Genomic DNA, 13,950 nt, shown 5'->3' with positions numbered 1-13,950 from the left:
CAGTCCAACCCCCCTGCCACAGCAGGGTCACCCAGGGAAGGCCACGCAGGAACACATCCAGGGGGGGTTTGGAAAGTCTCCTGAGAAGGAGACTCCACAACCGCTCTGGGCAGCCTGAGCCAGGGCTCCCTCACCCTCACAAGAAGGAAGTTGAGGTGAAACTTCCTATGGTCCAGCTTCAACCCATTATTCCTTGTCCTATTACTGGGCACCACCTAAAAGAGACTGTCCCCTTCCTCTTGACACCCACCCCTCAGATATTGATGGACATTCAGATGATCCCCTCTCAGCCTTCTTTTCTCAAGGCTCAACAGCCCCAGGTCTCTGAGTCTTTCTTCATAGGAGAGATGTCCAAGTCCCTTCATCATCCTCGTAGCTCATCCTTTGGACTCTCTCCAGTAGATCCCTCCCTGTCTCTTTTGAACTGGGCAGCCCAAAACTGGACCCAGTATTCCAGGTGTGGTCTCACCAGGGCAGACTGGAGGGGGAGGAGAACTTCCCCAGATCTGCTGGACACACTTTTCCTGATGTACTTCAGGACACCATTGGCCCTCTTGGCCAGAGGGGCACATTGCTGACCCATGGAGAATTTCCTGTCCCTCTGGGACTCCAAGGTCTTTATCCATGGAGCTACTTTCTACCAGGACATCCCCTAATCTGTATTGGTGCCTGGTGGTATTCCTACCCAGGAATCTCAGTTCATCACATACATTCTTCTGTATTTAGTGAGCTCAGAGTTGGCTACTTTATTGTAAACTCATTTTGTTTTGAAATAGTTAGAATAAACAAACTGAAATTCATAGCTTCATTTAGTTGGCCAATGCCTTCTTCACCTCTTATCACATATGTTCATGGAGAAGATGGGAATTCAGCATCCCTCAGCATGTATTTAAGTGCTTGGGAAAGAAATACAAATGCTGTCTTGTGAGAAATGTTGATGGAGGAGGTAGGAGTATAGAAGGAGAAGATCGCAGAGATCCACTAGAAGGGGAGATCCTCTGCTGTGAGGAGAGGCTGAGGGAGCTGGGATTGTTCAGCCTGGAGAAGAGTCTGGGGGGACCTTAGAGCTGCCTCCCAGTGCCTGAAGGGAACCTACAGGAAGGCTGCAGAGGGACTTTTCATAAGAGTGTCCAGTGATAGGACAAGGGGAAATTGATTAAAACTAAATGAGAAAAGGTTTAGACTGGATCTGAGGAAGAAGTTCTTCAGTATGAGGGTGGTGAGACTCTGGCCCAGGGTGCCCAGCGAAGCTGTGGCTGCCCCCTCCCTGGAGGTGTTCAGGGCCAGGCTGGATGAGGCCTCGAGTGACCTTGTCTGGATGAGAGGTGTCCCTGGCCATGACAGGTGGGTTGATGAGCTCTAAGGTCCCTTCATACCTGAAGTCATCCATTCTGTGACTGTGAGGATCACTGTGTCAGCCAGATGGGTGTTACAGACAGGAGAGCAGTGATGGGCTGGTAGCGCCGATGAGAGAAGAGGTGGTGGGCCTGAGGGAGAAGCCCACCTTCCAACAGACATGCAGAGGGCCTGGTTTCAGTTGCCAGTTTTCTCCTCATTTTTCAACAAATGATGTAGGTGCTGATGCAGTGAATCCCTTTGGGTGCTTTGCCAGCAGAATGCCTCCTCCAGCTGGAGCTGGAAGCAGACTTCTTGCACTCACTCTGCCTGTTGTGTCCTCTGGGTACCCACTGACAAACTGTGCTGGCTGTTCCCAATTCTGAGTGTAAAAACTGCTTTGCTACTACTTAGTACCTTGGACAAAACCAGATCTTGAGCTGCATCAACTAAAAGGCTTCCTGAAATTTAGCAAGACAGTATTGCACATCTTTTCATAATTTATCTGTGGCAAAATAATTATGTTCCTAAGAGATGGGAAACTTCTATGTTAGGGATATATAACTTTGCTCATACCTCAGGCAAAATGTTTGTGTGGGTGGGTGTTGTAGTTTTAAGAGGAAATGCTGAAAGAGCAGATTTGGATGGTTTGCTGTTTGTGGGGCAGAATGGCAACACAGTGACCAGCAGGAGAAGAAACAATGTTGTCCCGGTTCTGTGGTGCTCCTGAATTGCCGAGTGTGTTCTCTGTTTAACAGTTTATCATAATGCACAGGAAAAACATAAAAGCAGGGTGTGACATACTGGTTTGCAATGGCTGCTACTGCATTTTTATCATGTGCTGTGCTTTAACTGTTGGGGGGTTTACATTTTTTAAATCACTGGGAGCACAAGCTACTTTATCCTGTTTGCCAGGCCAGGCTGTTAAAAACTATTTGTTGTTCATTGTCTTTTCAGGTTCAAAGTAAACAAGAGAAGAAACCTGGAACTTCTTCCTCCAGCCCTTTGAGCTCCTCTGGTAGCTCTTGCACCCTTCTGCCTGTGAATAAAGCCACCAGCAACACCCCTTTGTCTATAAACATTCCACGTTTCTACTTCCCTAAAGGACTTCCAAACGTCTGTGCTAATCACGAAGAGGTTATTGCCAGGATTGAAGAAGTCTTTGCACAGTTTGAAGATGAGAAAGCAAACATCTGTGAAATGGGGAAAATTGCTAAGGTAACTGTTAACTAGGTTTGTCATTTTTTGGAGAGAATGAAACTAAAAGTGTCTCCCAGTTGTTCTCATTTTTTAGTGAAAATGAACCAATATCTTTTTGAAATGGAGATTTTCTTTCTATTAAGAAAAGAGTAAACAAAGATGAGCTCAGCTTCCTGTTGGTCACACATTATGTGAAGCTCTTTCTTGCTTGGGTTAGTGAAACGATTCTTTCAGATTTCATACCAAATAAAAATTGCATTTTTGTTTTTCTGTTCCTCCATAGTGGTGCCATCAGAAGATGGCAAAAACTTAGTTTGAGGTTTGAGGCTCCAGGCAGTGCCAGCTCCCTGCTTTGTACTTAGCTGTCCCACTGCTCTGGACATGATCTGTGTCTACTGCTCCAGTGGTGCTTGAGAAAGCAATTTACAACCAAGATCTCCCTGGGCACAGCAGAGGGAAAGGCTTTAGTCAACCCTCAGCCACTGGGATGCCTGCATCAGTATCCATAATGCAGCTGGCAGAAACCTTGGGGTTGTTACAGTCTTCTGTTAGTCTTCTTGTTACAAACTTCTGGCCACTTGTGTATTTCTTTTGTATTCCTGTTTCCTTACAGATATGTGGCTGCCCACTCTACTGGAAAGCACCTATGTTCAATGCCTCAGGAGGAGAAAGGACAGGATATGTATCTGTACAGTCATTTGTGTCTGTGTGGAGAAAGTGAGTACAGTAAATGCAAAATTATTTTTCTGCAAAAAGAGCCACAGCCTGCCACAGAAGTCTCTTGTTTGGCCGTGCTTTTGTGTGGGTTTCTTTGTTATTTTGTGTGGTTTCTTTGTTATTTTGGGTGGGTTTTTTGTTATTGTCATTCTTTTCTAATAATTGCCCCTTCTTTAGAAGAAAATAAATGGCTTTAAAATCTCCATCAGCTTAAGTTTTCTTCCCCAAAACTCCCTGAACACTTGTTTCCATGCTGAATCAACAAGCAATCGTATAGATTCTGAGATGTGATCTGATGGGCATATAAAATGTATTAACCCACATCCTAGATGTTTCTAGGTCAGCTTTCCATGAGTTAGCTGATAAATTTTGGTGGATTTGGGATGCCTGAGCCCTTATTGCTGCTACACTGTTGTGCTGAGCAAGTGCTATTTGGGAGTGGGGAGAGGAGCCATGTGATAATGTTTTAGGACAGGAAGAAGGATTGTAAAATAAAGCAGCATCCTACAAGTGGATACTCTGGGAGCTTTAAGTGTTGCTATCACCTTCCTCAAGCCTGCTGTGCAATAAATCTGTGGGGTTTGATAGTCACTTCCACAGACCATTGTCAAAGCTTCTTTTTGGAATTGAGAGCTCTGGATATACCATGCCTGGAGCCAGGTGTGAGATGGAACAGACTTGCTCTCTTGCTTTTTTCTTTTTTCCCTCCAGGCTGATTCAGGCTTTAGTCTTTGTGAAACACCTGAAAGTCTTCATCTGATATCCAGACAGAGATGTAATTTTTTTGTACTTAGTTGTTGCTCTTCAGATTCTTGAAAGAGCCTTTAACCCCGAGTTCCCTAAGTATTTCCTGTGATAACATTGTCAAAACAGCTTCCAGTTACCCTGGCAAAATGGCAAAAATGTTAGCATTGGCTGTTATCAGTAAGTTTTTCTTGAAGCAGACAGTATTTTTTCCTTCCAATTACTCATAATTAATCCCTCATATTTTCACACCTCTGCCTTTTCACATCCTTCAGATATTTGGAGACTGTGATCACACCCCTCTTCTGTACTCTTTTAGCCACACCATTTCCAAGACAAGTTTTTTATGCTTTTCTCAAGTTAATTTCTCCTTTAGAAAGACTTTTTTTTTCCATTGTCCTTTCCTCTGAGTGCTGATAATTTTTTTTCTGGAAACACAATAAATAAATGCAGTGTGCCTTGTAAAGTTAGGTTGAATACAGCCATCTTTTTAAAAAAAGTTATCTTCAATTGCTGAAGCCTGTTTTCAAGTGTCGTAGTAGGTGACCTGACTTTTGAAAATGCTGGATGCCCATTGATCTCATTTAAAGTCAACAAGAATTACTGAAAATCACCTTTTAGTTTATTGCTAAAACATAACTTTGGGCTTCAACTTTGTGCCCTATTGTTATTGAAAGCTGAAACATTAGCATCTCTTCTGCAGCTGATATTGTCACATTCATTACATGAATGTGCAGCTAACAGGATTGCTTGTCAGCTTCCTTTTTTTTTTTTTTTTTTCACCTTCAAGATTTATTTGAGAAGCACCCTTTTTATAAGGCCAGAGTTAGCAAGGCAGTGTTATCTCTGCAGGACAGCTACAAGTATGTCATTATTCTTTACGAGTAATTTCAAACACCTTCAGGAGAGGTGGGAGGTAAATAATCACTTACAGTAAATCATTAGTAGTGCCTTTGTATTTTCACAGTTACAAAGAATACAGAAGAATTTGGGGAGTAATTAATTGTTTCTCTTATGCTATATGAACAAGTTAGTGTTTGATAGATCCAAATGAGCCCTTCTGTTACAGTTATTCAATAGTAATTTGAATGTCATGGAATTCCCATTTTCATGAGTATTTCTGTTTGGAGTGAGTTTAGTAATTCTCATACCTTATCAGCATAATATTTTGTTTTAGAAGAACACAGAGACAAGGCTTGGTGTCAAAGACACAAACTGTAAAGCTAAGGAATGAGTTTACATGCTTCTCTAGATACTGATCCTATGAATTTTTTTTTGTTAGGCTCTTCTCCATGACTTCACTGCACAGCAGCCTGCTGTGGCATAATTATCAAAGGATGCTCTTTTTTTTACTTCTGGGGAGTGACTTTTCTGGTTGAAAAGTTAGTTGCTGTAATTTGGCAAGATCTTCAAATATTGAAATATAGTAAAGGATTAAATTGGAGATCATATCTGTTATGGCATCCCATCTGGTTCTATGGATTTCAAGTCAGATCAGGGACCATGCAGAATTTTGAAGGCAGGTTACTTACTGAGATGCTGTGGAATCAAAGTAAGAACAGTTTTCAGTAAGAGATCTTGTTTACCCAGCAATGTTAACATGAAAAGGGAGCTCCATGGGGTGGAAGTACCTCGGTGTTGCTGAAGAATATCGAAGAAAATGGGTGCTGACAGTCCCAAGTCAACTCTGCAGAATTCTCAGTGTAGCTGTATTGTGTAACACGTAAAAAGGCAATTTGTAATCCAGTTTTGGGGTGGTCCTGTGAGGCACAAAGCAGGTTGGAGTAACTCTTTGTCTCTCTTGTAGAATCCTACGTAACTGCCATGATGATGCATCCAGATTCACAAACCTCTTAGGGAAGCCTGGCTGTGACTACCTAGAGCAGGAGGACTTCATCCCACTGCTTCAGGTACCTGCAACAGCTCAGCAGTGGGTGGATGGTGGGGAGAGAGCTTCTTTTGTAGCTTCTTTATTTTCATGTCGTCCAATGTTTACCAAAGACACCTGGACTTCGGTTTAAACAGCTCCTGGGTGGGGTTTATTATGGACTGAAACAGAAATAAGCATTTTAAGTGGACTCTTTTGCCTAAGTGCCAGCCAGCTCCATATCTAAAGTTGCTGAGGACTGTTAAAGCTTTATTAAGTCTCTTGTTAGGATTCTTATTTATCAGTGCCTGGTAATCAGGCTGAAGTTTGCTCCATTTCTCTAAGTAGTTGTTAGGAAAATTGCATGGTGCTGTTGATGCTCAAGTACGACATCAAAGCTTATTAGAAAAGTTGTAAAAGTTGCTTGACAAGAAAATTACAATTAAATTTATCTAGCAAGACTACCAGATAAAATATCACATGGAAATCTTGACCAAAAATTTTGCAGTTCTGTTTGTTCTGTGTGTGCCTCTAAACCTCCTAGTACAAAAGTCTCACTGCTGATTTTTTTTATTTTTCCCCCGAGTTAAATCTGTGCATCCTGGTTTAATTTCTTTGTTTTCTTGTTACTCACATGATATTTTTAACAAAGCAAAGCACCATTCTTTTATTATTTTTGCCCATTTAAGCAGGCTCTGGATAGGTATAGGGTTTCTTTGTTTTTTCTGGATGTCAGATTCATCTGCTCCTCTGATCATCTGTTGGTATTTTTTTTCTGAGCTTTTCCACATACCTGTAGTTTTCTCCCCATGTGTTGCCCTCTGTGGAGGTGCTTTGCTGGAGAAAGATTTCTGTGTCTGCATTGGATGTTTCTGTGGCTCAAACAAAACTGGAACTCCTATGGGTAAATTTTCTCATGTTCTTCTTCCTCTTCTCCCCAGTGGGCACACTGCCTTCCCGGGTTGCTAGCAGCCCTGCATTTTAGCTGCTGGTGCAATCAAAGGCATGTACAGTCTTGCTGTCAGTCACCCAGCAATGTTTCACTGTATTTCACCATCAGACATCAAGTTAGATTGGCCAAAATCTGGTCACCTCCCACCCTTGGTAAATCCCTTTGCCATGGGGGTATACTCAGAGCAAAACTTTGAAAGCTTCTGTGGGTATTTTAAGGGTAGAGGAGTTGGACATGTAGAAATTCCACATTGGTTCCTACAGGATCTGAGCTGATTCATTCAGGATCCAAGCAGTTTCTCCACATTTTTGATCAGGCATCTCTCAGCAGATTTGGCATCATGAGCCAAACGCTGATCTTGAGAACAAAGCTTCTCCACAGGTCGTTCAAGTAAAGTTTGGAAAAACACAGATTGTGTCAGTGTTTTCTGAGACTCACATGAGCTTTCATTGTTATGGAGGGCATAAAAGGCAACTTTCTCAACAAGGAAACGGGTTCATGATGGACAGAAGGACATGTTTCTTTGCAGCGTATATTTAAGCTGCTGAATCTGCCAGGGCTGGATGATCATCTCACGGATGTGCTGGGTGGGTCTTCTGGATTATTTCCCAGGTTGTCTTTGTAAACTACTGTCCTGTCCAAATGCTAAGCAGGCATGGCATGAGTGGAAGGTCTCTACTTGGTCCCAGTAGTGCTTTGAATGTCCCAGAGCTGCAAATACTTTTTGGTTTGAAACATAAATGGCAAAAATGCACTGCATTCCCTGACAAAGCTTTGCTAACCCTGCCTCTGCCCCTGCTCTTTGTGTGCAGAACTTGCTGCTGGGAGTCCTTAATGTTTGTCTTGCTTCATCTTCCCATCTTGCCATCTTTTTACTGGGCTTTGCATCTGGTACTTGGGGCATGAGCTATTTCCTGAGAGCTGAGAGCCCTTGGGCAGTTGGTTACAGCAGCTTCCCATCCCCCAGCATTGTCCTCCTTGGTTGGGAAGCCGTGGGGGCACTCCAGAAATGGAGACAGGAACACTGCAGTTGGGGAGCATCAGGATGGGGGGAAGAACCTCCCAGGATCTCTCTCTCTCACAGAATGACACCTAAGTCTAGTAAGTGTTAATATCTTCAATGAATGGAGAAAAAAAAATCTTGGAGAGGAGATAGTTGCATGGTCAACTAACTTAATTTTTTGTCTCATTCAAGGGAAATGGATTTTCATTTACTCACTAACTCTCTTCCTTTGTTTTTCTGTCCTTAAGTAAATCAAAATGGCCCAGCAGGTGCGTATTTCCCAGAAAATATATTCTACTTACAATTCTAGAAGGCTCACTTGATAGACAAAAAGGTGGTGTGAGAGAAAACAGGTTTAGGTTGTGCCAGGGGAGGTTTAGGTTGGATATTAGGAAAAATTTCTTAACTGAACAAGTGGTTAGGCATTGGAGTGGGCTGCCCAAGGAGGTGGTGGTGTCTCCATCCCTGTAGGTGTTCAAGAAGTGTCCAGATGTGGGAGTTCAGGAAATGGGATAGTGGTGGTAGTGGTTGGATCATGGTTGGAATGGATGATCTTGAAGGTCTTTTCCAACCTTAATGATTTTATGAGTCTGTGATTCTCTGTCATTTCAGTTTGATTGTTAATGCTGCCAGTGCAGCTTCATAAGTAAGCAAATGCATTGGTTTGTCAACCCAGCAACTCCTAAATATTAAAAGGAGAGGGAAATCTGTTTAATTTGATATGGTCTTCTCTTGCAGGATGTGGTGGAAACTCATCCTGGGCTGACATTCCTGAAGGATGCTCCGGAGTTCCATTCCCGGTACATTACGACGGTAGGCTGGCTCCTTTGATCTCCTGGGAAACAGTTGTACTGAGCCTCCCCTCCTGATCTGTCACACCAGCAAATCCTTCAGTTCTTTTAAAAAAAAGGTTTTAATATGACAAGCAGTGAGTTCTTAAAATAACTCCTTGCAAAGGAGAAATGAATCTGCCTCTATACAAGAGGTTGTTCAAAAGCTTGGTAAGGATTCTTTCTGGTCTTAAGCAAAGGTATCAAAATTCTTTCTGGCCTGTAATGCTGATGAAGAAAAATGAGAGGTCCTTCTTTGGGCTTTGGGAGCTGCTGAGTCACCCCTAGTTCTGCTGGGCCGCTGAGATGTGAAAGGTCATGTGTTTGAAGAGTTCTGTCACTTAAGCATGGAGAACCTGTGATTGTTCCATGGTACAAAGCATCCACTGATGGGTCTCCCATCCAACTCACCTGCTCCTCACCCTTGCTGGAAAACCTCTCTTGTCTCTCAAGAGACAAGGGCTCAAGGGCTTAAATTTTCTCCTGTTTGCTTGCCAGGGTCTGCATGGACCAGCAGCACCATTCATTGGAAGCTGGGAGATCACTGGCAGACACAGGCTTGTTCCTTCCTGTAAGGAGCAGGTGGCAGAAAGAGGGGAACATCAGTCCCCATGGAGCAGGACAAAGAGATATTTTAGGTGTAGTAAAAGAGATACTTTAGGTGTAGTAACTGAGCAGAGTAGATGTAAAAATGGCCAGGGGATTGTGGAGGTGCATAAATGATGAGTGTGGAAGGTGCTTGTGGCATGTGCACCCTGATATTTGGATATAAAGTGCATGGAGAGGTGAGAGCTGAAAGATTTAAGGGCCTACTAGTACTGGTTTCTACTTGCAATATCAACCAGCTGTTCTTTGCCAGTAAGCAGGCTGAGGTACAAGGCAAGGTTGTCCTGGTTCCTCAAGTTCCATGCTGTTCTCATGTTTTCCAGGATCTAAAGGAGGGAGTAAAGACAAAACAAATGGCTTTATTGAGTAATCCCCCAAATGATCACCCCTGGTGTACCAAAGCAGCACTCATTGCAGTTTTTGGACCTCATCAGGGTGAAGCAAAAGGTGTCCCTGCCCATGCAGGGGGGCAGAACTGGATGATCTTTAAGGTCCCTTCCAACCCAAACCATTCTATAATTCTATGAAGTGTGTGTGTTCTCTTTGGGTCCTGGGCTTAGATTATGTGAGGAAAATGGGCACAAAGGAAGGAGCTTCCTCTTCCAAAGCTTAGGTACTGAATTCAGAATAAACAATCTTCCATGCTGGTCAATATTCAAGGATCACTTCCTCTAAACCCAGCATCAAGCTGTCACAACAAAGAAGAAGGCAGGTGAGAAAGCCAGGAGACCTCAATGGATGAGCAAGGAGCTCTTGGACACTCTCAGATGTAAAAGCAAGAGTATTCAGAGGGTGGAAGCAAGGACAGGTAACCTGGGAGGAGTACAAAGAAGCTACCTGAGCAGCCAGGGATCAGGTTAGGATAGCTAAAGCCCAGATAGAATTAAATCTGGCCAGGGACATCAAGGGTAACAAGAAAAGCTTCTACAGGTGCATCAGTGATAAAAAGGAAGATTAGGGACAATGTGGGCTCTCTCCAGAAGGAAACAGGAGAGCTGATCATGCAGGCTCTGGAGAAGGCTGATGTAGTCAATGATTCCTTTGCCTCAGTCTCCACCCCCACGGGCTCTGACCACACTGCCCAAGTTTCAGAAGGCAAAGGCAGGGACTGGGAGAAGGGAGATCCACCCACGGTAGGAAAGAGCAGGTTTGAGACCATCTAAAGATCTAAAGAGCCTGAAGTGCACAAGTCCATGGGACCTGATGAGACACAGCCATGGCTCCTGAGGGAGCTGGTGGATGACGTTGCAAAGCCACTTTCCATCATACTGGAATAGTCCTTCCCACTGACTGGAAAAGGGGCAGCATTTTCAGAAGGAAAAAAGGAAAATCAGGGTAGCCCTAGGCCAGCCTGTCTTGCCTCTCTGCCCAGCAAGATCATGGTGCAGATCCTCCTGAAGGCTCTGCTAAGGCACATGGGAAATGTGGAAGTGGCTTCACCAAGGACAAATCATGCCTGACAAATTTGGTGGCTTTTTATAATGGGGTCACAGTGTTGGTAGACAAGGGGAGAGTGTTTGACACTGTCCTGTATGACATCCTGGTCTCTAAATTGGATTTGATGGATTGACCTCTCACACTTGAAGAGTTGTGGTCAATGGCTCCATGTCCAAATGGAGACCAGGACAGTGGAACTGAGTGCACCCTTACCAGGCCTGTGGATGCCACCAACCTGTGTGGTGTGGTTGACACACTGGAGGGAAGGGAGACCATCCTGAGGGACCTCAGCCCACACCAACCTCATGAAGTTCAGTAGAGCCAAGTGCAACGTCCTGCACCTGGATCAGGCCAATCCCAAGCACAATTAGAGGCTGGAGGAGAGTGGATTGAGAACAGCCTTGAGGAGAAGGACTTGAGGGTGAGGGTTGGTGAGGAGCTCAACATGAACTGGCAATGTGCACTTGCAGCCCAGAAAGCCCACAGTGTCCTGGGCCACATCAAAAGAAATGTGGCCATCAGGTCAAGGGAAGTGATTCTCCCCCTCTGCTCCTCTCCTGTGAGACCCCACCCACAGTGCTGGGTCCAGTTTTGGGGCCTCTAACCCAGGAAAGACATGGAGCTGTTGGAGCAAATCTGCAGGAGGCCATGAAGATGATCAGAGGGCAGGAGCACCTCTGAGAGTTGGGACTGTTCAGTCTGGGGATGAGAAGGCTGCAGGGAGATCTTCAGGCACCTTCAAGAAAGGTGGGAAGGGACCTTGTGCAAGGGTCTGGAGTGAGGGGACAAGGGATAATGGCATTAAACTGGAAGAGGGGAGCTTTTGATGAGACCAGAGGAAGAAATTCTTCAGTGTGAGGGTGCTGAGTCCCTGGCCCAAGTTGCCCGGAGAAGCTGTGGCTGCCCCATCCCTGGCAGTGTCTCAGGTCAGGTTGGATGGGGCTTGGAGCAACATGGGCTGGTGGGAGGTGTCCCTGCCCATGGCAGAGGGTTGGAACTGGGTGAGCTTTAAGGTCCCTTCCAACACAAACCAGTCAATGTTTCTATGTTTTGTTGGTTTTTATTGTCCTGCAGGCAGAGGAAAAGAAAAAGATTGCTGGTTAGGAGTCCTGGTTTTGTCCTTAGGTTTATTTTTCTTGGGTTATTTTTGAGTCCTTGGAATGGCGTGAAAATTCTGTCCCGTTAAGAGTTGCTGCAGAGCTGGCAGGGTTGATAATGGGTTATGTATGAGGTGAGAGCCACTTCAGCCTCTGAGCCCTTGTACAGTTTGGAAGCAAAGGCCAAGCGAAGTCCAAAAATAGAATCCAGAATGGCAGCTGCTGCCAGAGGCATGAAAGAAGAAACAAACATTCATCTTTTTCTTTGTGCTTAAGACCAGATAAGATCATTGTGATTACCTAGGCTGCCCTCTTGCATTGCACAGGCCATGGAACATTGTTCAGTGATTGCTCTAGGTAGGACAGACTTTTTTCATTGGGTTTTAACTGAATTGACACCCAGCTTTACGACACCCATCTTTGAAGTCTGGAGTCATAAAGTGTTCCTTTGAGACTTGTTCCAGTGGTTAATCAAATGGCAGTGTAGAAGAAAGGCATTCTGATCTGGCTGGTTTAGGCTGACTTTCAGCTTCTGGTTATACAGTTCATGAGAGACAAAAAAGTCCTCCTGCTGTCCCACATTTCCCTTTGTATACTTTTAAGGACCAGGATAACTACCAATGGGTGTCACGTTCAGCTGGGCAGGATACGTTTTGAGTCCCCGGATTATTCCTAATGCTCTCAAAATCATGTCCATCAGTATTTATGGAATGTGGTTCCAGATCTTCTCTGGACTGAGAAGCAGCACTTGTGTGATGAAGTTGAAGCCTGGCTCTTACATGGTGATTGCCCAAAGTTAGCTGTAGCTGAGAAGCCCATTCCATTGCAATTGTTAACCTGATGCACCCCTAAAGAATCATAGAATGGTTTGGGTTGGAAGGGACCCTAAAGATCATCAAGATCCAGCCCCCCTGAATGGACAGGGACAGCTCTCACTACACCAGGTTGCTTCATCCAGCCTGGCCTTAAACACTTCCAGGGAAGGGGCATCAACAACCTCTGTAGGCAACCTGTGGCACTATTTTACAACCTTCATGGTGAAGAATTTTTCCTAATATCCTGTATTGTCCATATCATTGTGTAAGGTTAATTTTCACGTTGGAATAGCACATGCTCCCAAGGTTCACCAAAATTCTGGGAGTAGTACTGTCAGCATGATGTCGGGGACATCAGCAGTGTGTTTGTACAAGGCCTGGGCAGCAAGGATTGTGTTCTACAGATTTCAGTGCTATAGTGAAGTGAATTATATTTCTGATTTCTCTCAGCGAATATGCTTTTTGTTGTTGTTTCCCCTGTGAAGTTTCTTCTTCCATTTCTTTGATCACACATCTGCATTTTTCCCCAGTTGTGATGACATTTGACAAGCTAACCAGGAGCAGACAAGGAAGGGCTTCCAGTTTTACTTTTAACTCCCTTTCACTCCCTTTCACCAGAGGTAGATCAGTAAAGGTGACAAACTGTTATCTCTACTGCTTACTTTCAGTGGTGCCACCAAGAGGATAAGGCACTGTTACAGTCAGTCAGACATCAGTTGTGGCTTTCATTTCCATGTCCTGTTTCCTCTTGAAAAGTCCTGATTTTACTGGTGCAGGTCACTTTCAGTTGAGATCCATGTAAACTCCAGTGTCTAAAAACCTGAAAAACTCAGTTTCAAACTTATTGCTTGATATAAATAATGGATCTGCATGCTCAAGGCTGGGTATTTTCAGACCAGTGAGAATAATTGCAGAGTGGAGAGGGTAGATAATTCTGTTTGGGAAACAAATGTTGCTTTCAGACTGCATAGTGAATTCAGGGCAGTAGTATGTACTAAAAAGATCACAGAGCAGTTCTCAAAAATAAATCCCCTTAGGGGGAGTGAGTAAAAAAACCCCAAAGTCACTGCATTTAAATTCCCAAACCCTGGTGTGTTTGGGAAGTTGATTTCAGAAGTCCTGTTTGTGTGTTGCAGGTTATACAGAGAATATTCTACACAGTCAATCGCTCCTGGTCGGGGAAGATCACTCTCACAGAGCTGAGGAAAAGCAACTTCTTGCAAGTATGTTGGTTTCTGCCTGAACAAGACACAGAATCCATCAGACCTTTGTTGCTGGAGCTGTGCCTGGGCTGGAGTGAGGGAGACCAAATGTCCGGTGCCAGGAGGAGTGCTGGAGTTATGCCTT

The 13,950-nt window shown here is 44.3% G+C and overlaps 1 protein-coding gene across 8 annotated transcripts in view; it reads left to right on the top strand.

Moving 5' to 3' along the window:
• Positions 1-13,950, top strand: part of PPP2R3A (protein phosphatase 2 regulatory subunit B''alpha) — a 60,553-nt gene that overhangs the window by 26,237 nt on the left and 20,366 nt on the right. For all 8 annotated transcript variants that reach the window (XR_011727435.1, XR_011727434.1, XM_071751984.1 and 5 more), the window contains 5 exons: positions 2,293-2,553; positions 3,149-3,252; positions 5,804-5,906; positions 8,557-8,631; positions 13,740-13,826. Coding sequence is in view for 6 of the 8 variants with exons in the window: in XM_071751984.1 (XP_071608085.1) it covers positions 2,293-2,553; positions 3,149-3,252; positions 5,804-5,906; positions 8,557-8,631; positions 13,740-13,826 (630 nt within the window). In the remaining 2 variants the exon portion in view is untranslated. The remainder of the gene's footprint in view (positions 1-2,292; positions 2,554-3,148; positions 3,253-5,803; positions 5,907-8,556; positions 8,632-13,739; positions 13,827-13,950) is intronic.

Source organism: Heliangelus exortis, chromosome 9 (assembly GCF_036169615.1).
Source record: "Heliangelus exortis chromosome 9, bHelExo1.hap1, whole genome shotgun sequence".
NCBI classification, from domain to species: domain Eukaryota; kingdom Metazoa; phylum Chordata; class Aves; order Apodiformes; family Trochilidae; genus Heliangelus; species Heliangelus exortis.
This window is presented reverse-complemented; position numbering and strand designations above follow the sequence as displayed.